General features: G+C 46.3%; 1 protein-coding gene across 1 annotated transcript in view; it reads right to left on the bottom strand.

The window, feature by feature from the left end:
- URM1 (ubiquitin related modifier 1) overlaps window positions 1-23,021 on the bottom strand; it is a 35,256-nt gene extending 12,235 nt beyond the window's left edge. Inside the window, exons 1-2 of the mRNA XM_079962276.1 lie at window positions 22,918-23,021; window positions 16,600-16,670 (exon numbers count right to left, since the gene is read on the bottom strand). Of these exons, the coding sequence (XP_079818402.1) occupies window positions 16,600-16,670; window positions 22,918-22,952 (106 nt within the window). The 5' untranslated portion in view covers window positions 22,953-23,021. The remainder of the gene's footprint in view (window positions 1-16,599; window positions 16,671-22,917) is intronic.
- Between the last annotated feature and the right edge of the window lie 3,119 nt (window positions 23,022-26,140).

Here is a 26,140-nt window from a genome sequence, read left to right as displayed (position 1 = left end):
CCCTCACTGCGAGAAGCCAAGTTACAGGGAACCAGGCAGAGGGCCTTCTCGGTAGTGGCGTCCGTCCTGTGGAATGCCCTCCCACCAGATGTCAAAGAGAAAAGTAACTACCAAACTTTTAGAAGACACCTGAAGGCAGCCCTATTTAGGGAAGCGTTTTAATAGGTTTAATAGGTTATTGTATTTTAGCGTTTTGTTGGAAGCCGCCCAGAGTGGCTAGGGAAACCCAGCCAGATGGGCGGGGTATAAATAATAAATTGTTGTTGTTGTTGTTGTTGTTGTTGTTGTTGTTGTTGTTGTTGTTTTGGGCAAAAGATTCTTCCATTACAGGGGGCTGGATCAGATGACCCTTGTGGCCTCCTTCCAACTCTATGATGCTATGAAAGAGGCACCATCATGATGGTCAAGCTGGTCACTAAGGAGGTGGCTGAGCAGGTGCTGCACCTATCATTCAACTGCCTCCTCTGACCACCTCCCCATGGACTACCGCTTTCACCCTGACATCACCCTCCTATCTTCTTCCTTTCCTCCCTCTCCGCTCCCCACTCCACTCATAAGAATGAGATCATTTATCATACTGACCACGGCCAAGCTCCAATTTGCTGAGGTCACTAACTCCGGCCAAGCGTCACCTTGCCTACATTCTCAGCCACCGTAGTCATGACAAAGCTCTCCCACCCGCACCCCCACCACTTGCCTCTGCCGAGCCTCTTCCTTTATTCTGGGTTGCATGGATGGGAAGAGCACTTACAACCTCCAGGAACTGACAGATGACTTATTCTTTCAATACTGAGGGAGGGGGCAGGGAGGAGAGGAAGCCAAGCACCTCCCCACCCCCACACCAATGCACTGCTCTGCAAGAGATGGGCCCTTTGCCCAAGAGGCTGAATTAAGGGCACTATTAAGGCAGGAGCATTACCAAACCAGATTACTCACAAAATAATCCAGTGCGTCTTCACATTTTGATTCCCTCCTCCCTGAAAAAATACCCAGATGGTTGAGTTCCATAAGCAAAGCAGAACAGAGCTGGGGCTTTCTGGGTGGGGGTGGATATGCTATCAGAAGCCACCTTATTGCAGGCCAGGCCAGGGGTGGACTTAAGTAAAATTACTCTGGACTTAAATAGATCAGTGGTTCTCAAACTGTTTACTCTGGGCCACACTTTCAGAATAAAAATTTACTCATGTCACACCAAATTTTTTGATAAGAAATTCATTGGGAAACAAAAAGAAATAACTCCTAGTAGTGCTTGATTTATAACACAGAACACAACTACTTTATATGATCATAGACCATGCTATATCCAGAAAGTATAAAACAATGCAGCTAGATAAGAACATGAATAATTCCCAAAATAAAGTAAACAAGCCTCTTAAATATGTACCTTAATATGTCTACAAACTCAGTGAGAGGCTTTGGCCAGGCAATCTCATTTATATTATGTCTAATTTGAGTTAAACACACTCTCATCTCCTCACAAAGACAAAGAAGCCTTTCTCTTTTCTGATCTTGATACTATACTATACTATACTATACTATACTATACTATACTATACTATACTAGTGATGGAGAACCTTTTAGAGACTGAGGGCCCAAACTTCAACCCAAAACCCACTTATTTATCGCAAAGTGCCAACATGGCAATGTAACCTGTATATCTCATTTTTTCGGTTTGTTTCACGTTTCTTCTTTATGACTGCTGTTGTAATGATTAATCCTTCATAAAAGTTATTGTATTACATTCTACATTAAATTGTCTTTCCATTGATATATAATTTTATGGTATAACTCAGTGCTTTTTTTCTTAAAAAATGTTTAGGGGTACTCTCATTTTGACTTAAGAAAATCACCACCGGGGGAAAACAAATACAGTGAATTTCTTCTCCCGTTCAATTCACAAAATGTTTAGGGGTATGAGTCCCCCTGCGTCCCCACAGAAAAAAAAAGTATCACTGTACTATAATACTGAAATGCTTAAATGTGTCTATGATGGTCCTTTAATCTTCCTGCTACACTTGTGTGTTGAACCTAAGTGAAATGTTCCCAAAGGCCTGCAAACACTGTCTTGATAGTCAAGATAACCGCAGAAATAATTTGTGGTTGTTGTGAAAATAAGCTCACATATGTTTATATTTCCTTGCTTTGATATATGCTAATTGGCTCGCTTGATGATGTGCTTATTCTGTGGACAGTGGGATGCTGGGCTCTGGGCCCAGGAAGGAGAGAAGCTTTAGAGAACTGGCCACCTATGGTCCCACCAACCAGGCATGATGGGAGGTTCTGGGCAAACTGATATGCGCTGCTTTATACACTGAGGCTTTATGAACGCTTACTTGGGTATGGACAAGTCATGGCAAACTCTCACTGCTGCTGTGTCCATCCTACATCTATAGTAGCAGCAAGGCCTGGCAGGCTGATTTACTGGTAAGTCTTTCAATTAATACAGCACTAGAACTGATCACTCTAGCAATCCCTTTGAATCCTTCTTTCATATACCAGCACCAAACCACTCCCATGAGCCCACCTTTGAGTCAGTGGATCAGGACAACTTGCCACCCTCTCCTGCCACACCCTTTGAAAACCACTGCTTTAGATGATATTACTTCAAAATATGTTAAGCTGAACCTTCTGCATTTGGGGTGACCATCATCATTCACTTCTGGTGAATTGGCTGGACCCTCCAGCTTTCTTAAGCAGGTAAGCAGAAGAACTAATTTTTTGCCTTTGTTTCCCACTTTTTTCTCCAAGGAGTCCATGAGTCCCACCCTCCTCAGTTAATCCCTACAATGACCCTCCAAGGTAGGTGAAGAGGCTGTGATCCACTCCAAGGTCACCCAGTGTGCTTGATGACTGAGTGGGGATCCGAACCCTGATCACCTAAGTCACACCACATGGTAGTGTGAGTACTTCTGCTATATAAATTTATAGCAGAGTACTTCTGCTGTATAAATTTAGCAGCTAAATAAATATGGGGAAAGCAGAATGTCCCTTAGAGAAGGATCTGAAACATTTTCCTTGAAGCTTGAATTTGTTTTATTCTGGATTGTTTTGTTGGAATTTTAAATGTGTTGCAAACTACTCTGAGGGACACGGGTGGCGCTGTGGTCTAAACCACAGAGCCTAGGACTTGCCAATCAGAAGGTCGGCGGTTCGAATCCCCGTGACGGGGTGAGCTCCCGTTGCTCGGTCCCTGCTCCTGCCAACCTAGCAGTTCAAAAGCGCATCAAAGTACAAGTAGATAAATAGGTACCGCTCCAGCGGGAAGGTAAACGGCGTTTCCGTAGGCTGCTCTGGTTCGCCAGAAGCGGCTTAGTCATGCTGGCCACATGACCCAGAAGCTGTATGCCGGCTCCCTCGGCCAATAAAGCGAGATGAGCGCCGCAACCCCAGAGTTGGACATGACTGGACCTAATTGTCAGGGGTCCCTTTACCCTTAAACCACTTTGAGATTATTTTCCAAGATAAAGCAGCATAGAAATGAAACGAATTAACAGTAATAACAACAATAAATTCTATTTAAAAAAGTATGGCGCCTAGACATTCTGTGGTGGCGACCATAACCAAGGTTTAAGGTTAAGGTAAAGGTAAAGGTACCCCTGCCCGTACGGGCCAGTCTTGACAGACTCTGGGGTTGTGCGCCCATCTCACTTAAGAGGCCAGGGGCCAGCGCTGTCCGGAGACACTTCCGGGTCACGTGGCCAGCGTGACATCGCTGCTCTGGCGAGCCAGAGCCGCACACGGAAACGCCGTTTACCTTCCCGCTGGTAAGCGGTCCCTATTTATCTACTTGCACCCGGAGGTGCTTTCGAACTGCTAGGTTGGCAGGCGCTGGGACCGAGCAGCGGGAGCGCACCCCGCCGCAGGGATTCGAACTGCCGACCTTTCGATCGGCAAGTCCTAGGCGCTGAGGCTTTAACCCACAGCGCCACCTGCGTCCCTAGATTTAAGGTGCCATTTGGCAATTAGCTTATCTATATGCGTTTCTCACACTGCCAGCTCCACGTATTACATTCAGTGGTGCGATTCATTGGGTGGCCTGTTTGATCCGAACCCAAATTATAAACCCACCTTGGTCAGGGCTTCTCTCCCAGTTTTAATTCCCCGTTCTGTAAAATGGGAAGAGGGACCAACTCCTTCAAAGGGCTGTTTCAAGAATGGGGGGAAATCGCAACATGTGACACAGTGCAAAAGTCTTTTCAAAAACCCAAGGTCACTATTTCAAGATGCAAACCGCCTGAAGCAGGGGCCTGCCCCCTTGTAGTCTGTAAGATGTTGCTAAAATAACAACAAATTGTAACACATTAAAAAGTGTGTGGATTTCTAATTCATACAATGTACAGATTTACTATCCGGAAAGATTATTCAGCTTTTGTTCCTGGCCCCAATGTTCCTAGTCTTTAAGGCTAAGAAGATACATTGGGAAGTATATGCATACATAGGAAAGGCCTGTTTGGGAGGAGGAATAATTGGCTGTTGGGAGTTGGGAGCAGACAGAACATCTGGGGGGTAGGAAGGGGGCTCAGTGGCCTGCATCGCTTTGTGCACATGACTAGCAGAAGAAACACGATGCTGGGCTTTCTTTCCACGTGGACCATAGGGTTCAGCTTTAAATGACAACAGGGAGGTAGGAATGGTTAAGAGACAATGACTGGCCCAGAGTCACCCAGTAAGCTTCATGGCTGAGTGGGGTTTTGAACCTGGCTCTCCCTGGTCTTATTCCAACATGAAATGCAACCTGATTTGGATGAAAGCAGTATATAAACCCTACTAAAATAAATATAAATAAGCAAACATTCCTACCCAGCTTTCCCTAAACTCTAGATGTCCTCCAGATGTCTAAAAGTCTGGGACGTTGAGTATTACAGTCCAAAACATCTGGAGAGCACCAGGATGAGGAGGGCTGCTCTAACCACTGCACCAGGGTTGGCTTTTTCAGTCCCTGGGTCAGGCGCCCTTCCATGCAGGGCATGGAAACAGATGGTCCTTCTTTTGGCTTTGGAGAGAGCATCTCTGAAGATCACTTCTCAATCAGGCTGGTCCACCACTTTCCATGGCTTGGTGGGCTAGATGAATTTTAAAAAGTGATCTTGGGTTTCAATAACTTTGGTTCTTAAGAGGATGCCTTGTGTTTCTCTTCAGATGGCACCTTCGGTGGATAGATTTGTGAGTACTCAATTGAAATGAAAATTAAAAACTGCTGCCCAGCTGGGGCCACCCTTTTACAACTATAATCAAAATATTTCAGTTTATTAAACTAACATTTTGGGAGATAAACCTAAACTAGCTGCATAGTTTATCCCCCATTTAAGAGAATTTTTATTTATGAATTCTTAGGTCTTCACAGTGAAGTGCATTCATTGCTTTAATTGATTTTTTTTCTTTGTTTGCTTACTCTCACATTGTTGTTGTTGTTGCTCTTTTACTTAGGACCGATGGTAAAGCTAGTTATGTGCTTATTTCTGGTGCTGCATTCACTGCTGTGGGCTGAACCAACTTGGTGGGTGGGGAAGAGGCATACAGTCAAGTTGAATTTAAAGTCCCAACAGGCTCTGGCAGGTGGGCAGGGGAGAGGCATCTTCCAATACTCCCTTTAGGACATTCTCCTCAAGGGCAAGCAACTTGATTAGCTGACCCACTGGGCCTGTGCATGGAAGTGGTGGCCATCTCTGATGGTCTTCTCCACCCCACAAGACCCACCAAATCAGACTTCTCAGCTTCATTGCGGAAAGCCAGTGAGAGGGATGGGTGGGGGGGAGCAAGGGAGATTTACAAGTGAAAGGGATTGAGAATGGAGCAGTTTGTGGGATAAAGAGACTGCAGAAGGGGCTTTACAGATGTGCAGGGGAGGGGCGGCTCATTGTTTAATTAAGCAGAAAGTGGCTCTTTTGAAAAGCAATTTTGCACAGGAGCCCCCAGCTCAGCAAACAGTCCCTGGGAGGGAGGGCAGGGGAAGAGGGGGGCGAGGAACAGCTGGCACCACGAAGAACCGTGTGAACTAAACCCGAGCAACTTAAAGGGCTTGTGGACCTCCTACAAACTTGCACACAAATACACAGACACACCACCATCCCCTCCTCCATCCATCCCACTCGCACCACCACCAATTCACCCTCCTACCACCTTTAGGTGTCATACCAGGACGGTGGGGATAGAGAGGTAACCCTGATTGATTACTGCACTGAACTCTAAAGTTAGAGCTCAAGGCAGTGGCTTTTTCTTCCAGGATGCCTTCATTCAACACAGCTCCCTTCCAAGGAATGGCATGGTTGGACCACACCAGCAGGACCAGCTCCTCCTACTTGCTACGGCAACCCGCTTGCCCACCTGCCCCTTGCTCTGGTCCAGATGGGGGAAACTGGCAAACAAGTGCCAGAGGTGAGAAGGAAGAAGAGCTGTCCACCCACCTGCTTGCTCAGCAGTGGCAGCAACTGCGTGGCAGAGGAGCAGCAGCAGCTGGCAACAGTGACCGCGAGGGAGCAGGCTGGATGAAGGCGGGTGGGCCCACTGAAGGCACCTTGCACAGTAGCCCCCAGAAGAAGCTTAGAGCTGGCCCTGGGTGTCCCCTCCCTGACCCTCTTCTTACCCTTCCCACAGCTTGGCCAAAGCCCTCCTAGGGATTGGCTCCTGAGGGCCACACCCTTTGCCTCCCACCCTCTCATCAAGTATGTGGCTGGGAGCAGGGGACACCCAAGACAATCTGTCTTAGGCCATTTTCTTTCTTGTGCAGAAGAGAGAGAGAAGCTTGATTTGAATAGCTGACACGCCTTGTAAGAGCCCCTGAGTCATAGTTCAACTACTGTTCTCCAAAAGGCCTTGCAGTAAAAGGCTGAGAAAGAGTGTCAGTTGATTATTACCAAATAATCGAAGCGTGCATGTGGGGCGGGACACCCTCTGGTAATGGGGAAATTCCTTGTGTGGCCTAGAGAAGGCCATTCCACTTATGGATGTGAGGTTTCTGTAAGATCAACCCTGCAAGGTCATTGGCATAATGTCCCATCTTGGCCACCACCCTCTTTTAGCCTCACACTCAACAGCTGCTCCTCTCTTGGAGGATGGATCTATACATGCCACACAACCTGCCATGTAGTCCTAAACTAACCTGCTGTCCCCTGGTGAAGTGAAGGGCACTATCATTAAGAAGGCCATTAAGACAGCCATTAAGAACCTACGAAAAGCCCTCTCATTCCTTGTCAGGCACGATGGAGGGAGAAGAGGAGGAGAGGGAAAGGTGAGCCTATTTTGGACACCAAGGGCAAAGTTGTCCTACATTTCAAGTTTATGTTTGGAATGATCTCTCTGTCTTCAAACAGTTGCACACTGACAGTTGCAGTTCAGCATTAAAACCTGAATTTGTTACTACAAGAAAATCCGGGGGAATTCTAAGATTCAGAAGGGAACTATGCAGAAGGGGGAAATGTTAAAAAACCAACACTACATACTTTCCCCCCATGGCTTTTGAGGCAGCTTGTTAAACAACAGCACAGAAGGCCCACAGTCCAATGGAAAAGCCTGCACTCCAGTTCCCATTAGCCCCATGAAGTATGGACCAACTGCCCAATGTGGAATAAAAGAGCTTCCTATATGCTCCTATCAAACATACCAGTAACTGAAAGAAAATAAGAATTCTAAATAATGAACAGAAGAGCAACAAAGCAATTGAATCAGCCAGCAGTGTAAAACTACACCACCTGCTGTTCTCCAAAGGCATGTGTGAATAAAACAATTTCTATGGAGTACCAAGTCCAGTGCTAGGGAGCTGCTACCGAGAAGGCACAATCAATGGTTATCACCTGTAGGGAAAGCCCAAGACATTTTGTTGCCTGAAGCAAATGGCAAGCGGTTGCCTCCTCCTAGTCCCATGCCATGTACGAAAGCTCGGCAGACTGCTGGATCTTATTTCAACATACTTCACGGTACCCTGAGGGCAGTGGCTTATTTAGTGGATGCAGGTAGGTTGCATAGCACACGCACGCACGCACACACACACACACAGCTCTCTCCACTTGCTGCCCTTCGATATTTGCCACCTGAGGCAGCTTGTCTCATGGTAGGGCCAGCTCTGATCAAGTGCCTAACATCAGCAGGTGGGCACACCCAAATCTATGTCTCTCTGAATGGGCAAGGAGGCAGCCCGCCCTTGAGACACAAAGGGAGCCCCACACATGATATGAGCCATATGTTGAAATAGGTGCTTTTGCTTTGAGCCCACAAATGCAAAGGAAGCTTGTGAAATTATTACAATAATAATAATAATAATAATAATAAATTTTTATTTATACCCCGCCCTCCTTGGCCAGAGCCGGGCTCAGGGTGACTAACACCAATAAAACTATAATAAAACATAATTGGGGGGGGGGAACCAGTTTATTAAAATACAGGTTAAAATACAATTTAAAATGCAGCCTCATTTTAATAGTAGCCCATAAATCAAGACCATAAGGGGAGGGAAACATAAGGGTCAGACTGAGTCCAAACCAAAGGCCAGGCGGAACAGCTCTGTTTTGCAAGCCCTGCGGAAAGATGTCAAGTCCCGCAGGGCCCTGGTCTCTTGTGGCAGAGCGTTCCACCAAGTCAGGGCCAGTACTGAAAAGGCCCTGGCCCTAGTTGAGATCAATCTAACCTCCTTGCGGCTTGGAACCTCCAAAGTGTTGTTATTTGTGGACCTTAAGGTCCTTCGTGGGGCATACCAGGAGAGGCGGTCCCGTAGGTATGAGGGTCCTAGGCCGCATAGGGCTTTAAAGGTCAAAACTAGCACCTTAAACCTTACCCTGTAGTCCACTGGGACCCAGTGCAGCTGGTAAAGCACTGGATGAATGTGATCCCATGGCAAGGACCCCATAAGGAGCCTCGCCGTGGCATTCTGCACCCACTGGAGTTTCTGGGTCGGCTTCAAGGGCAGCCCCGCATAGAGCGAGTTACAATAATCAAGCCTGGAGGTGACCGTCGCATGGATCACGGTGGCCAGATCGGGGCGAGACAGGTAAGGGACCAATGGCTTGATACGGCGGAGATGGAAAAATACCACCTTTGCTGTGGCTGCAACCAGCGCCTCCATGGAAAGGGAGGCGTTGAAGGTTACACCCAAGCTCTTGATAGAAGGCGCTGGCACTAATTGAGCCCCTGCAAGAAATGGGAGTTGGCCCCCCAACCCCATGTTGTCCTGACCCAGCCAGAGGACCTCTGTCTTCAAAGGATTTAACTTCAACCGGCTCCCACACAGCCATCCAGCCACAGCTTCCAAGCATCTGGTCAGTGTGTCCAGGGCCGAGTCAGGGCGGCCGTCCATCAACAGATAAAGCTGGTTGTAATCAGCATATTGATGACAACCCAGCCCAAAGCTCCGGACGATCTGGGCAAGGGGGTGCATAAAGATATTGAAAACCATAGCGGAAAGGATTGCGCCCTGCGGGACTCCACACACCAAGGAATGTCGTGGTGACAACTCCCTCCCTAGCACCACCCTCTGTCCCCAACCTGAGATAAAGGAGCACAACCAGTTACGGGCTATGCCCTGAATCCCCACGTCAGCAAGGCAGTGGTCCAAAAGTTCATGATTGGCCATATCAAAGGCTGCTGACAAATCTAAAAGAATCAGCAGTCCCGACCCGCCTCGATCCAGCTGTCTACAGAGATCATCTGTCAGGGCAACCAAAGCCGTCTCAGTCCCGTAACCAGGGCGGAAGCCGGACTGAAATGGGTCCAGAGCTGATGTTTCATCCAGAAATCTACAAAGCTGTTCGGCAACCACTCTCTCAATTACCTTACCCAGGTACGGAAGATTCGAAACCGGGCAGTAATTGGATAGATCTAAAGGATCTAGAGATGTTTTCTTTAAGAGTAGACACACCACTGCTTTCTTCAACTCCCCTGGAAAAGTCCCTGTGCCAAGGGACTGACTGATGATCTCACCCAGGGGGGCCTGCACCTTGTCTGGACACGCTCTAATCAGCCAGGACAGGCACGGGTCAAGGGGGCAAGTGGTGGGCCTTCCAGCTCGGAGGAATCTGTCTACATCTGCAGGGAGTGTCCAATCAAAGTGGTCCAATACCAGACCTGAGGACAGTTGAGGGGCCTCCAGTTCTGTTACTGTATCCAAACTGGCAGGGAGGTCATGGCGGAGCAGCAAGACTTTCTCCGCAATAAAGCTCGCAAATGCCTCACAGCTGTGGGTCAAATTCGTATTTAAATTTAGCTGTTCCTCTAGGGTTGTTAGAGACCTAATTATTCTAAAAAGTTGCGCTGGGCGAGAGCTAGCGGATGCAATGGAAGCTGAGAAGTAAAACATCTTTGCAGCTTTCACTGCCATCTCATAGGCTTTCATAAGTGTCTTATAAGATGTTCTTGAGGCTCCGTCGTGAGCACGCCGCCATACTCGCTCTAGCCATCTGAGGTCCCGCTTCATTTTCCAGAGCTCCTCGGTAAACCAGGGGGCCCAGTATCAGCGAGGTCGCAGAGGGCGCTTAGGTGTGATCTCATTGATGGCCACCAAGAACCAGCTATTCCAGTTCTCAACAAGCTCATCTAGTGAGCCACCAGGGGGAGCAGGGTCCCGCAAGCCCTGACGAAATCCATCAGGATCCATCGCAGGCAAGCCCAAATAGGCTCACCACCCAAGTGGGGTGGAGGCAGGAATCCTGGCTTTTAGAGCGTAGTGATCAGACCATGGCACTTCCACAAGTGAGGACATGATCACATCTATACCCGCACCAAAAATCAAATCCAGCGTGTGGCCTGCTTGGTGTGTGGGACCCAAAACAAACTGGGAGAGCCCAAATGTAGCCATGGAAGACACCACGTCCACAGCCCGTGAGGAGGGGGTGGCATCAGCATGGACGTTGAAATCCCCCAAAACCAGTAGGTTAGGGAACTCCAAGGCCCAGCCTGCCACCACATCCAACAGACCTGACAGGGTGGCTGCTGGTGCACTAAGTGGTCGGTACACCAGCCAGACAGCCAAGCTCTCCTTGGTGCCCCACACTAGGCCAACACATTCAATGCTGGAGACTGATGGTGGTGGCAGAGCACTGAAAGAGTAATCCTCCCGGATTAACGCTACTGCTCCCCCCCCCGACCCACAATCTGCGACTGGTGGAGGACGGAGAAACCCGGGGGTGCTATCTCATGCAGGGTGACTACTTCCCCTTCACGCACCCTGGTCTCCGTCACAGAAGCCAGCCAACCCCCAACGAGATAAAAAAGTATCACATGGTGGTGGTTTTATTGCCTATAGACCTGGCATTACACAACACCAGTGACGGAGGTGGGTAATCCCTGCTCGGGATGGGGTGTAGATTGGAAGGGGTTTGGGCATCACCACATCTCAAAACTCTTTGCCTATAATATCTACCCCCACCGCCAAACCTCCCTCGCCCTTCAATGGTGGTGATCCCAAACCCCGTGTTGGCCTCCTCTATAAAGGAGTGATATGCCCTCACTAACAAGTCGTCCCTGGACCAGGTCTCCTGAATCAGAAAGGTATACAGTGGTGCCCCGCAAGACAAATGCCTCGCAGGATGGAAAACCCGCTAGACGAAAGGGTTTTCCGTTTTGGAGGTGCTTCGCAAAACGAATTTCCTATGGGCTTGCTTTGCAAGATGAAAATGTATTGCGAGTTCCTGCGGGTTTTTTTTTCCTCCCCCCTTTTTCTAAGCCGCTAAGCCGCTTATCAGCTGATCCGCTAAGCCGCTTATCAGCTGATCCGCTAAGCCGCTTATCAGCTGATCCGCTAAGCCGCTTATCAGCTGATCCGCTAAGAGCGCTAATCCGCTAAGTCGCTAATGGGCTTGCTTCGCAAGACGAAAAAACCACAAGACGTAGAGACTCGCGAACGGATTCTTTTCGTCTTGCGAGGCACCACTGTAATGTTGAGATATAAAATCAGCAGGACAAAATCCCCAATAGGTGTAGCCCATCCCGCCGCACCCCAGGCAAGGAGGGCGGCCCCTCAGTGGCCCGCTAGCTGTCAATCCCTCCCTCCTTCATGGGATTGCCATGGGGCTATTAACTCTTTCTGAGCCTTTGGGAGTATTAAAAAGGCATATGCTGTAAAATGGGGATCACTAGCCAGCAAAGAGCCAGCTTCATGCTCAGGAACTCCACCAGTCCTATCTTGCCAGTAATGCAATAGGGAAGAACGGTCGTCCTTGTAGATTTTGGGAGTGTTAAGCAAAGGTCTGGATATAACCTGGTTGCTTAGTTTCAAGAGTCTATCAGCGACCTGAGGTTCTTTGTGAGTTATTAAAATAGGAATGTCAGGGTCGCCAGACTCCTCCTCTTCATCGCTATCACTCAGGAAGAGATCAGAGAGTTGCACCGATGTCCTTCTTCAGGATGGAGAGCTGTTGGGCATATTTAAATATTGTGTTCCAGGCTCTAGTGTCCTTATATTTTGAATTGAAATCTCAGACTTTATACTTAATAATCTCCTCTTCAGTTCTTGTATTTCTGAACTCACGGATTTCTCTTCCTCCTTCGGACTCGTAATGTTTCTATTGTTTAATTTAGTTTCCCTTATCGGCATTTGCTTTGATTTCTGCCAGGGACCAACTTTCTCACTGTTTCATCTTTGAAAACCCTTATCGGGTGAAGAAAATGAGACCACCATAGGATGTTTTTCATCTCCCTAAGTCAAGACGGGAAGGCCGGTTTACTAAAAGTCATAAGTAAACGTTTGGTATTTCTTGTGTTGGGCACGAAATGGAAATTTTCCAGATCTACTTTTTAATAGTGGCAGTTCAAAAGCTGGGATAAGATTCATCCACCTGCGGTGAATCTCAGCATTATCTGGTTCTTTTGAAGAACTTGGCAAGACCTTATTTCGTCCATGACTCATCTTGGCAAATCGCTAAGATAGCTTATGCCTTATCATCCTTTTAGCCCTTTGGGAATTTGTCAAGGGAGGGCAAATATCCAAGTTTTCTTCTATGTTAATTATTTTAGCGAGAAAGATTGTGATGGGATCTGGAGTGCCTCTTTCAGGTCCTCCAGACCAGGAATATAGTTGGATAGAATGTCATTTTCCCAAACATATTTACCTGCACTGACATGAGACCTCTTTGCTCTCCCACTGTTTTGACATCTGCTCCTTTTGGGGCCCTATAACCCCTCTGGGTAGAGGAAAGCTGTTGACATGACATTGAAGTTACCCTGCAGGTATCACCATTTATAAGCTACTTAGATGTTACAGCAGCAGCAGCAGCTAAGCAAGCCCACACATGGGACTAAATAGATGTCACAAGGAGAGCAAAGCCTGACTTAGAAGCTGCCATCTATCAGAGCTCACCATTGAAAGAGTTAAAATTATTCCTGGATTGTTGTTTAGACACACACACAGAGGAGAAAGCGATGCTTCTTTTGACGACAGACAAATGCTGCACTGTATGGCTACAGGAGAAGGAGGCAGTCGCTCCGACATCTCTGGTTGCTGCAGCCATACAATGACCCGCTTCACTACTGAGTGCTGATGGAGTTCACAGCACTCACATCCAGGAGGACACCAATAAATAGAATTCTTATCTTTCATGATTGAGGGTTTCCAGTTTATTCACCATTGTCTGCAATTGTCTGCATCAGAGGTAGGTGCTGCAGGGTAGCATGACACCCCTGCAAAGGGGGCACTGCTGCCTGCCTCACCCTCTTGAGCCAGGACAATTCACCTGTCCTTCCTGAGCTGGTATGCAGGAGCAAGGAAGAGGAGCTAGGGCAGCAGCATCCCCCTTTAAAGACATTTTTGTTGGGTTTCAAACAAATGGAGAAACCATCAACAATACAATGGCAATAAAACAACCATATGGGACAGAAGGTACAGTAAAATGGGGTTGTCAAGAGAACAAAATAAAAGTCAGTAAGTAAGAGTGGAAAGAGCTATCTCAGTTCACAGATTGCCATGATTCATTGCAGGGGCTGGACTATATGATCCTCAAGCTCCCTTCCAACTCTACAATTCTATTATTCTACATTGATTACAAAAATAATACACAGAAGCAGACCAGCATCCTTCACTTGCCTTGTGCTCCCTGTCTCTGGACAGTTGTATGGATTTTGTCCCAATAAAAAAGGGCAGATGGGTGGGTACTGGGAAACATCCTGTGGAAGTTTACTCAGAAGAAAGCCCCACTATGTTTAAACAGAGTTCCTGGGTAAGTGTGTATAGGACTGCAGCCTTAACTAATGAAAACCTCAGTTCAGCCAGGAGCAAGGTGAGGTGAGAAGACACCTCTGGCTCATGGGCCCCAATTCGGGGTCCCAATTTGGCCTGAAAGGCCACCTTTCCAAGCCATGTCCATATGCCCAATATATGGGATGTCAGGTTTGGGGCAGGTAAATATGTGGTTCCCCACGTCTACTTAAGTTGTTCAATCAGATGGCTCCACTAATTAAGAAATCCCACTGTGGAGCAGGACTTGACGAGGCTTCTGTCCAAGAACTGGCAGCAGCAGAAGTCAGCAAGACTGAGCTTGATAGACCAGCGGCCTGACTTGGTGTGAGGCAGCTGAGTATGCCCATAAGATTTATTCTTATTTATTTATTTACAGCAAATAGTTGTGTGCCCCATTCAATTTAAAAAAAATTAAAGCAGTTCACAACAACTGAATGTAAAACCATACAATCAAAAATTATATAAAGTTAAAATCAGAGATTGGGGTAACTGTTGCAGAAAGTTGTATAAATTATCCACAAAGGAAAGTTTCAGAAAGGTGTTTAAAAGCTGGAGCAGAAGGTGCCTGCTGAATCTGTCAGAGCCAGCTTTAGGGACTGGGAGTTACTTTGGTCAAAGGCTCGCATCTCCTTAGTTTAGGCTTCAATCAAATTTTGATTAAATTCTAAAACTAAAACAATTTACAGTAATACGAGTTTTAAGTTTGCATTAAGAATGTAAGAACAGCCCCACTGGATCAGTCCAAAATCATGCCCAGTCCAGTTTTGTTTTCCATTGGCAAAGCAGGACACAAGTGTGATGGCCATTTCCCATCACTGCTCCCCAGGAACTGATATTAAGAAGCTCTCACCACTCAGCTTCACTGAATGACCCTAGATGTTTGAATCTAATTCTTACTCCCAAGACCGCGGCAGGTGACCAGATATTCTCACACATATTCAAAAGCACATAACTTGGTAAAGGCAAAAATCATCCTCAGCTGCAAATGGGAAGCACAGTGGTGGATTGCTTCTGCCATTCACTTGTTCCTTGAGTCAGGAATCCCACTACACAGGAATGAGTAGAAACAGGAGATCCTGGACCAGTCACCACTTCTCTGCCTAACCTACCTTACATGGCTGTTACATGACCCTGGCATACCCTGGTTGTGTCAAGTTTCTTCTTGATGCACTATTGTTTACACATTATTGCAAAGGTATAGGGGGCAGCATCAGCATCTCATTTCTCATTTTCTCCCATATGCAATGATTTATTGCTGCATTTCTTCCATTGTGGAACACAAGGTGGGGATCCCTAAGCCTCCTCCCATCCAAGTGCAGATTAGACTCAGATTAGGCTTAGTTGCAGAGAGGTTGCATACATCACATGCCTTCAGACTGTTCTCTGGGACCTGAATTTCAGGGTACCACCATCCCCCTACAGATGAGCAGCAGAACTAGCTGGGTGAGTCAGAACAAACACTGCCTGTTTCTAAGAGCAGCCAACTAAATATCTCTGAGAGACTCACAAACAGGGCATGATGTGCCCATGGCACTTCCTGCCTTCAGTCCCCTACAGCTGGTGTTTCAGAGGAATACTGCCTCTGTATTGGGAAGCTCTATTATAATAGGCAATAGTCACTGATAGAGCTAACCTCTAGGAAGCTGTCTAATCCCAGGGGTTGGTGTGAGAAGTCACCCTTTGTTCTTTGCAGTAGCCTTCATTTTGCAGACCAAAAGCACTTCACTATATCCTTGCCCAGAAACATGCATGAATAGGGACCAGAAGCCACCTGGATCAATGAAGCAGCAGCTGAGCACCTGATTTCCCTGAAGAAGGTCCTTGGCTCCTCCAGTCAAAGCAGGGGTGTGGAACCTCCAGCCAAACTTGGCTTGCCAGACCTCCCCATTTGGCCCATGAGGCTGTTTTGGGTAAATCATGCCCACCACCCTACACTCGACATAAAAAATGTCTGATGTGGAGCAAATAATGGCTTGAAAGGAGCTCCCAATTGTTCCTTAACATGCTCCCATCATCCATCATCACTTCTTGCTCCATGAAAGAAAAGCTGTTTCCAAGGCATGGATACTCCTTTTCCCTCCCAGCGCTGCTACTTGAACCTCTGGTTTTTGGAGATTCAAATAAGAGAATGGAACTGTTTCAAACAAACCATGCTGTGCTTTGAAGTTCCAGCAATCAGGGCTTAAAATGCATCACCCCCTGACATCACAGCAATGTTGAGTTGCAGGCAACTGGAGAGGGCTTTCTCTGCCCAAAATCAAGGAGACATCAAGCCTAGGAAGTGGACAAATAGTCTGATCTACCATAAGGCAGTTTCCCATGTGCCACTGGACCACGAGTTTAAAAGCTTCACAAATAGAACAGGTTTTCATTTTCATCTTGGTCCATCAATAAGAACCAAGTCTGGGCCAGAAGAAGACAGAACAGTCAAAATACTCACAAGGTTTTTTCTGGCTGGGCAGAGTCACCTGATGTTTTCTTATCCCATCAAACAAGAGCTCTGCTCCACCTCTGAAAATTTAAGACAAGAAACACATAATCAGCAACATTCTGAAAGACAAAAATCATAGAGGCACCAGCCTTTTATAGTGCATGCATAATTAAAAACAAACTAAGGTGTTTCCCCTCTACATACCCCTCACTTCATGTGCATTACTTCATGTGCAAATGCAATAAATTAACTCATTGACTTAGCATACAGGGTTGATCCAAGACAATTTGATGCCTGAGGAAAAGGACAAGATACAACCTACACCTTCTCATTTCACACAGAGAAGCCTACTCAATTGGCAACTGAATCTTATTCCTCAATGGCTGTCCTCCTTCCTTCTTAACAGAGGGGAGAAGGGGCAGCCTAGGGGGCACATGGCAGGGTGTAAGATAAACTGAGCTCTGTCTTCTTAAGGGGGTTCAGAAAGATCAACTGCAGGAGGCTGCCACCACTGTTCTGTAGCTGCTGCCCCATTTGCCATCCAGGTTGGCTGCCTCACTTTGCCTACCAGTAGAGTTGGCTCTGCAACTTACCTAATGGCCCCATTGAAAACCAATCCACATCAGTATTAAAAGAAAAATACATATATAAGGGGAAGAGGATGTATTAGGGAAAGAGGCACAGGAGAGAGAACTACAATGTAAATAAAGCATCTTCTAGCATTTCTGAAGGACGAGAAGAAACATATAGAGAAAGTTTCAATTGAGGAATCTGTTCAGCACAGGCCTGAACCATCATCAATTCTATATATACCTGCTCAAGGAAAAACCTCACTTAATTCCAGAAAAGCACATACCAACCTGGCACCCTTCAGCTGTTGCTCAACTATAACTTTCATCATACTTGACCTTGGCCATGCTGGCTAGAACTGATGATGAGTCGTAGTCCAACAAGAGCTGGAGGACACCAGGTTGGGAAAGGCTGGTGCACAGGAATACTACTTAAGACACACAGCTGAGATTGATGGAGAGCAGGCAACATCTAACCATGGAGCCATGAGGGAATGAGCCATCATCAAAATCTACTCCAGCAGTTAATTGGTACTGGCTTCTTGGCATCCACATGCTTCATGATTGCCATGTTAACAGAGAGATATGGAAAAGGAATTATCAAAATACTTACGGTGAAATATTAGCATTAGACCCAGTCCCTTTAAATCTAGTTACGTGGAGGGAGATTTTTGGCTGTACTATGGAACAGCACAACAGTGCCTTTGTAATGCTCACTGCAATGCTATTACTTATACAAAGCCACACTCCCCAAGGATTGCTCTGTTAGTGCTATCTAGGCTCAACAAAAAAGAAAAACGGTTAACTGAAAACTGAAGTAGCAGTTATTAATGTTAGACAAATCTGGAGATTCATGAGCGAGAACAATCCCTACCAATGATAGGAAAGAAGCATCTTTCTGCTTGCTGTGAAAACAAGCTCACACTTTGTGTTAATCGCAGATACTGGGATGGGAGATAAGGTCCTTCTGTAGCATACTAGCTGGGGGGAGAACTCAGCTGCAATGTGAACACATAGAGCACTCTTTTTAGGCACTTCCAAGAAAAGTGGAGGGGGGGGGGACCAAATTAACACTGCTTTTCTGGAAATCAGTTCTACAGTGGCTAGCATGGGCGGAGTAGTTATCTCAAAACGATGTACTAGATGGTGCGAGCATGGAAAAAGGACATTATTTCTTTAAGTCGAAGAAACCCTTCAAGGTTTGGAGAAAGGTATCTACTAGAACTGATGGGGAGTTTATTTAGAATGTTTATATACAATATTTCAACTAAATGTTCTCCACACGTTTACATAATAAAATGGGGCACATCTTAAAATCTCTTCAGAAGTAGCTTCCACCAGCCTAATGTTCTCCAGATGCTCTGGACTGTAAGTGGCTCCAGGCAGCACAATGGAAGTTCTGAACCAAAGCATTTGTTGGTGAAGGCTGAATTTAAGTTTAATAGTGTACCCCTCTAGGATCTAAATCAGGGATGTGGACCCTAAGGTCCTCCAGATGCTGCTGGACACACAACTCTCATCATCCCCGACCACTGACCATGCTGGATGTGGCTGATAGGAGCTGGGAGTCCAGCAACAACTGGGAGGGCCACAGCTTTCTCCATTGCAGTCCACAAACATTTATGCCATAATAAATTTGTCAGCCTTCAATGTGCTACAAACCCTTTTGCTCTTTTTGTTATGAAAAACACGGCAGCCCCTCTGGAAATTAACATATGTAGACAGTATCTAAGGCACTTCATCTACATTATCATAGCAGGTTTGGTTCTGATAAGTGTGAATTCATATCCTAGCTCACTGAGAATGCAATTTTCCCCGGTTTTTCCCCATCAAGACCCACCATTCTAGTTAATGCACTACCACTAGACAGAGACAGTTATAGCCAACTGCAGGAGAGAGGGGACACCATCAGATACTGAGGGAAACATTTGCAAAGTCACAGGTGGGCTTGTTTGTTTAAAGAAGGATCATTTGTTTCCGTTCTATACCTGTGATATTTCAAAAACTCAACATATTCACTGTAGCACAAACTTTTAGGGACTAGAGATACTGGCATTTCTCTTTTTCATAGTTGTGTTGCTTCCCTTTTGTTTGATGCCAATGTTGCATGCTTGATTCCCTTCTTTTCTTGATTACATATATAGTCAAAAGTTGCAATCCAGTCTATTCCCATTCTGGAAGGAGTCCTGTACTTCACATGTATGCTTTGCTATTGTTGTTGTTTAGTCGTGTCCGACTCTTCGTGACCCCATGGACCAGAGCACGCCAGGCTAAGTGATGTTCAAACCCCCTCTTTAACAAGAGTGCCTTTTTGTAAACTTTTACAGCATATGTCCTCAGTCTGGTGATCTCCAAATGCTTTGGACTACAACTCATCAGCCCTGGTCAACATGGCCAATGGTCAGGAATACTGGGAGTTGGATTGCAACATTTGTAGCACCAGGGCGAGGAAGACTGCTTGACAGACTCATTCATCACTTTCCTCTGAGACTTATTTTCATGGACCTTATAATAAACACTTAACTACAGAATGACTTCAGACTATTCAATGCAGAAAGCAGCATTTGAAAACTAAACATCAAGCACCTTGATGTCTGATGCCTAGCTGGATTTTTATCTCCCTTTCAACATTACCGAGAAAGGAAATACATTCAAGACTGAGCCACCAACATGGCACTAATGACGTAATTTTTTTTATACCACTTTGTGCATTCATTTATTCATTTTCTTTGCCGTCCTTCATCTGAGGATCACAGGGTTGTTTACAATGTAATTATTTTGTGGTCCTTAAAATGTCTAGCTCTTTATTCAACAAATAAAATCACAGACATAGAATTGGAAGGGACACTGAGGATCATCTAGTTCAACCCCCTGCAATGCAGGAATATGCAGTCATCCCATACGCGGGTCAAACCTGATGAACCATTAAAATCAGGAGAGGCTAACATGTGACCCTCTAGATCAGTATTTTCCAAACTTGGATCTCCAGCTGCTTTGGGACTACAGTTCTCATCATCTCTGACCACTGGTCTTGCTGGCAAGGGATGATGGGAGTTGTAGTCCAAAAACAGCTGGAGTCCCAAGTTTGGGAAACACTGCTCTAAATTTTGCTACCCTACACCTCTCATCATTCCAGGCCACTGGCTGTGCTGGCAGCAGCTGATGGGAGATTGAAGTCCAGAAAAACCGGGGGGGGGGGGGGGCTACAGGTTAGCAACATGATTTAAAGGATAGTGGCAGACTATGTTCCTTCAGGTGCTAAATTTCTGCATTTCTAAAACAAAAGGTGTTGGAACTCATACCTTCCACTGCAAAGCTAGTGCTCTGAAAAGGGCTTCTCATGACCCAGCAGTCAACTGATTGGTGGTGCCTGCAACCTCCTGTTTACTTTACCTGCCCCACACCTAACATTAAGTATGTGGGAGGTGAGAATGACTTGGCTGATAGGACCTTGCCATTTGGCTGCCCTAATTAGACCACTGGGCTGCAAGGTCCCCAACCGTATTCTATCCTGAAACACTAAAGGCACGTATGTAGGAACTGGTTCTGCCTATGCCTACTGAGAAAATGGCCATTCTGCATATGCTCAAAATTATTACTTCACAAATACCAGCGTTGACTTTAAAAGAAAATGGATTCTTTGTGGGGAGGGGGAGTTTAAGGAACAACTCTTTGAATGTACAGAGAACAGTTAAATGACACAATACTGGTATATGATGCCCTGTAGTTTCCTTTCTCTTCATCAAGTTCCTTTAATCTGACACAAATTTTGTTATTTATATACCTTTCTTTGTTGTTGTTTAGTCGTTTAGTCGTGTCCGACTCTTCGTGACCCCATGGACCAGAGCACGCCAGGCACCTCTGTCCTCCACTGCCTCCCGCAGTTTGGTCAGACTCATGCTGGTAACCTCGAAAACACTATCCAACCATCTCGTCCTCTGTCGCCCCCTTCTCCTTGTGCCCTCCATCTTTCCCAACACCAGGGTCTTCTCCAGGGAGTCTTCTCTTCTCATGAGGTGGCCAAAGTACTGGAGCCTCAGCTTCACAATCTGTCCTTCCAGTGAGCACCCAGGGCTGATTTCCTTCAGAATGGAGAGGTTTGATCTTCTTGCAGTCCATGGGACTCTCAAGAGTCTTCTCCAGCACCATAATTCAAAAGCATCAATTCTTCGGCGATCAGCCTTCTTTATGGTCCAGCTCTCACTTCCATACATCACTACTGGGAAAACCATAGCTTTAACTATACGGACCTTTGTTGGCAAGGTGATGTCTCTACTTCTCAAGATGCTGTCTAGGCCTGTCATTGCCCTTCTCCCAAGAAGCAGGCGTCTTTTAATTTCGTGGCTGCTGTCACCATCTGCAGTGATCATGGAGCCCAAGAAAGTAAAATCTCTCACTGCCTCCATTTCTTCCCCTTCTATTTGCCAGGAGGTGATGGGACCAGTAGCCATGATCTTCGTTTTTTTGATGTTGAGCTTCAGACCATATTTTGCACTCTCCTCTTTCACCCTCAATAAAAGGTTCTTTAATTCCTCCTCACTTTCTGCCATCAAGGTTGTGTCATCTGCATATCTGAGGTTGTTGATATTTCTTCCGGCAATCTTAATTCCGGCTAGGGATTCATCCAGCCCAGCCTTTCGCATGATGAATTCTGCATATAAGTTAAATAAGCAGGGAGACAAAATGCAGCCTTGTCGTACTCCTTTCCCAATTTTGAACCAATCAGTTGTTCCATATCCAGTTCTAACTGTAGCTTCTTGTCCCACATAGAGATTTCTCAGGAGACAGATGAGGTGATCAGGCACTCCCATTTCTTTAAGAACTTGCCATAGTTTGCCAATACCTTTCTTTAGTATAACCAAATTCTTACCCACTTCACTTCACTCCTAGAATAGGAAGCCTCATTTGTGGGCCAAAATTGGACATGGCTATCTTCATGCAAGCTTTCCTTCTCATGAAACCTGTGAATCTGCCACCTTGGCATAGTCACAAGCACCAATGACAGTCAGTCTCATTTTCAGTTCTCTGCCTCCCAACCCTTTTAAAGTCCACAAGTAACTTTAAGTTGATTGGAGGACATGTACCTTGCCTGTTAAGTCTCTAGGCAACCCATTCTTAGTCCCCATCACCACCAGGTTGCCCCAGTATGAACTCCACCTCCCACAAACCACTGGGAATCAAGAAGTATATGCACACACAGCACCCTCTTTTAATCTATGGTGCTTTTAAACAAATAATGAGAAGATATTGTATGTATTTATGAGGGAGGAAAGTGTATGCCTCTCCACTTTCTCCGCACCGTGCATAACTTTGCGCCCCTCCCCTGTGTTCCCTGTTGGCTTCCTTTTTCCTAAGCTAAAAGCCACGATGTGTCACCTCCCCTTGTTGAGAGGAGTCACTGTGTGATCCCTGTGATTAGATGCGATTCCTGCATTGCTGTGGGAGGCGGGGACAAGCGACTGTCCTGAGCCCCTTCTGTTGGGAGTGTGGGGCGGGGGGCGGGGTGGGGCGATGTAGGGAAAGGAAGATTCCTATGGGGAGAAGGGTAGCCTGTGAGGGCGAAGAAAGGAAGCTTTAGAAACCAAATGGGAAACAATGGCGCCCCCGTTTCCCTCCACCCACCCAAAAAGAACACTCTCACCCCAAACCCAGACCCAGACCCTCCACCCCCAGACCAAGCACCCCCTTCACCGGCTGAGCTCCCCACGCGGGACCTCGGCAAGGAAACCCTCCGCCGCCCCGATGGCGCCTCCCTTACCCGAACTCCAGCTGAAGAGACAAGGGCGCCGCCATCTTTTGTGAGGGAACGGCGTTGCCCGCAGCGGAAGCGCGAAGCCGCGTCTGCTTCCGTGGGCGGCGGAGGTTGCCGAGCAACGGCGCGCCGGAAGCGGCTTGGCCCCGCCCGCCCGTTTTGAAAAGGCTCGGAGCAGCCGCCTTCTGCGCTGGTTGGAACCGCGGGGATGTCCCGGCCAGATTAGTGTTGCCTGCTCTGGCTGGTAGCCAGGGTGTCCGAAAAAGTTGCCAGCCGTAACTGAGAAATATCAGACTTGCTGATCAGTTTTAGGTCCCGCAGTTTCTATACCCTGGAAATCATGGCTGCAAACACAGGTTGTTATCTTGGACCATAATAATAATAATAATAATAATAATAATAATAATAATTTATTTATTCCCCAGCCACTCTGGGCAGCTTCCAACAAAATATTAAAATACAGTAATGCATCAAACATTAAAAGCTTCCCTAAACAGGGCTGCCTTCAGATGTCTTCTAAAAGTCTAGAAGTTCTCATTCTTCCCACAATCACCTTGTTGTTGTTTAGTTGTGTCCGACTCTTCGTGACTCCATGGACCAGAGCACGCCAGGCACTCCTGTCTTCCACTGCCTCCCGCAGTTTGGTCAAACTCATGCTGGTAGCTTCGAGAACACTGTCCCACCATCTCGTCCTCTGTCGTCCCCTTCTCCTTGCGCCCTCCATCTTTCCCAACATCAGGGTCTTTTCCAGGGAGTCTTCTCTTCTCATAAGGTGGCCATAGTACTGGAGCCTCAGCTTCAGGATCTGTCCTTCCAGTGAGCACTTAGGGCTCATTTCTTTCAGAATGGATAGGCTTGATCTTGCAGTCCATGGGACTCTCAAGAATCTCCTCCAGCACCAGAATTCAACCCCCTAGCCTGCACCTTCTCAGCTGCCTGTTACATATTAAAGCAGTGGTTCTGGGACATTTTTCTATGGGCCACACTTTCGGAATACAATTTTTTTGTGCCACACCAATTTTTTTATTGATAACAAATACATTGGAAAACAAACAAACAAAAACAAGCAGGGCTTGATTTGTAACATGGAGCACAACTGCTTTATTATATGATCATGGGGACACCCAGAAATTAAAAAAACAAGGCAACTACATAAGAACATGAATCATTCCCAAAATGTAATTATAAACGAACCTCCTATGTGTACCTTATGTATGTCTTCAAACTCAATGAGAGGTATGGGCTTGCTTTTGTTGGGCAATATCATTTATATTAGGTCTAATTTGAGAAAAACTCATCACCACAAGCCTTTCTCTTTTCCGATCTTTCTTATTTACTTTACTATACCACACTACACTGTAATGTTTAAATGTTTTTTTGATTGTCCTTGAATCTTCCCGCCACACTTGCCATCCTCTCCTGCCACTGTATTAAAGGCTTTGAAAAAATATAGGTTGGGGAATTGGAATATGTGACCTTACAGATGTTGCTGAACGGCAGCTCCCAAATTCCTAGGTGTTCATTGGCTATGCTGGTTGAGGCAGACTGAGTTGGGAGTGCAAGAAATATGGAAGGTATCTTTTAGGGGTTTGAGATGGAGACTTTCTCTCCCACTTTGCAGGTGCTGAATGAGCTCAGAGAACAACCCTGTGTTTCTATTGTATCTATTTGAGCACTGCATAGTAGTACTAGTATATTTGGTTCGGTCAAGGACCAGTAAGAAGGTAGGAAGAAAACAGAATACAAAAAAGACACAATATAATGCAATATTATGCATACATAAAAGACAATATAATGTACAATTAAATACAATATTAAATATAAAATTAAAAACAATGTAGAATATAAAACAGTGAAAAATATAAAATTATATACTAAAATGATGAAAAGCGCCATAAAGTGCTGATAATTTTAAAATTAAGATCCTGTGTCAACAAGCTATTGCTGCCACACAAAAATGAACTGCCTTGGCAGTAATCTCAGGAAACTGGTCAGCCAAGAGGTAATCAGTATAAAACACTTCAGATCTTCCTGGTATACTTTGTAAAATTGGATTAATAAATTGACAGTGGATATCACAGTAAAAGGAACAATACAAAAAAAAAAGGCCTCACCATTTCTACATTCTCTGCTTCACAAGGGTATATAAGTGTACCTGGGGTTAAGAACTTAATTTGTTCTGGCGGTCCGTTCTTAACCTGAAACTGTTCTTAACCTGAAGCACCACTTTAGCTAATGAGGCCTCCTGCTGCTGCCGCACTGTTCTCATCCTGAAGCAAAGTTCTTAATCCAAGGTAATATTTCTGGGTTAGCGGAGTCTGTAACCTGAAGCATCTGTAACCTGAAGCGTCTGTAACCCGAGGTACCACTGTATATGAATTCCTGCATTGTAGGCGGTTGGCCTAGATGGGGTCCCTTCCAACTATACAATTCTTTGACTATGACTCTATGACCCTATTTTTGTTGGTAGAAACTCACAGGGCGCCTGTTCTTTGCACCCCCACCTAGTGCCCCACTGCTAGGGCCTGACCCTGCACTGTGTTGCGTTTAGGCTCCCCTTTAACCCAACACCGTTCTTTCCAGCAGACGACCTGCAACAAATATAACAGCGGCGTATATTTCATTTTTAATTAAGAGAGGGAGGACAGTGACATTTCATGCAGCGTGACTTAGCAGGCCACGTTGATGGACCACGTTTTTCCGCCTGCGAAACGAGCCGGTTATTTCTCAGTGAAGCATTATGAGGAACCCTCAAACGGCCAGCAGCAAGTCGAACTTTGAAGCCTTTGAATAACAGACGAGAGCGCTTGGAGCCGCTGTTGCAGGCCATGACAATGAAGGGTTCCTGGCTCTGGGGCTTTTGTTTGGTTTCTCCCAGTCTCTGTGTTGAACTCCCTTCTGCATCAGAGAAAAGGGGTCTGGTGGTAGGGGGATGGGAGGGAGAAATGATATGGCGGGGAGGGGGAGGGGGAGGGGGAAGGAAGGTCAGGGGGAGTTAAAACCTTTTTCTGTCTCATTCATGTGGTAATTGGGTGTCAAGCAGAGATCAGTAAGGTGGAGGCCGGCCTCTGAGCTTGGGTTAAACTGCTGCTCAAAGAAAGCAGGGCAGCCCCAGCCTACTGAGGCCTCACAGGAAACAGCCAGCCTCTCCTGCCAGGACGAGGCCCTTCTATTCGAGCCCAGGGGGAGCCGCTTGGGGAGTGGATGCTGCGCTTTCCCCCACCCCACC

Source organism: Podarcis cretensis (assembly GCF_951804945.1).
Source record: "Podarcis cretensis genome assembly, chromosome: Z".
NCBI classification, from domain to species: domain Eukaryota; kingdom Metazoa; phylum Chordata; class Lepidosauria; order Squamata; family Lacertidae; genus Podarcis; species Podarcis cretensis.
The sequence above is the reverse complement of the archived record's forward strand: the minus strand, read 5'-3'. Positions and strand labels throughout refer to the sequence as shown.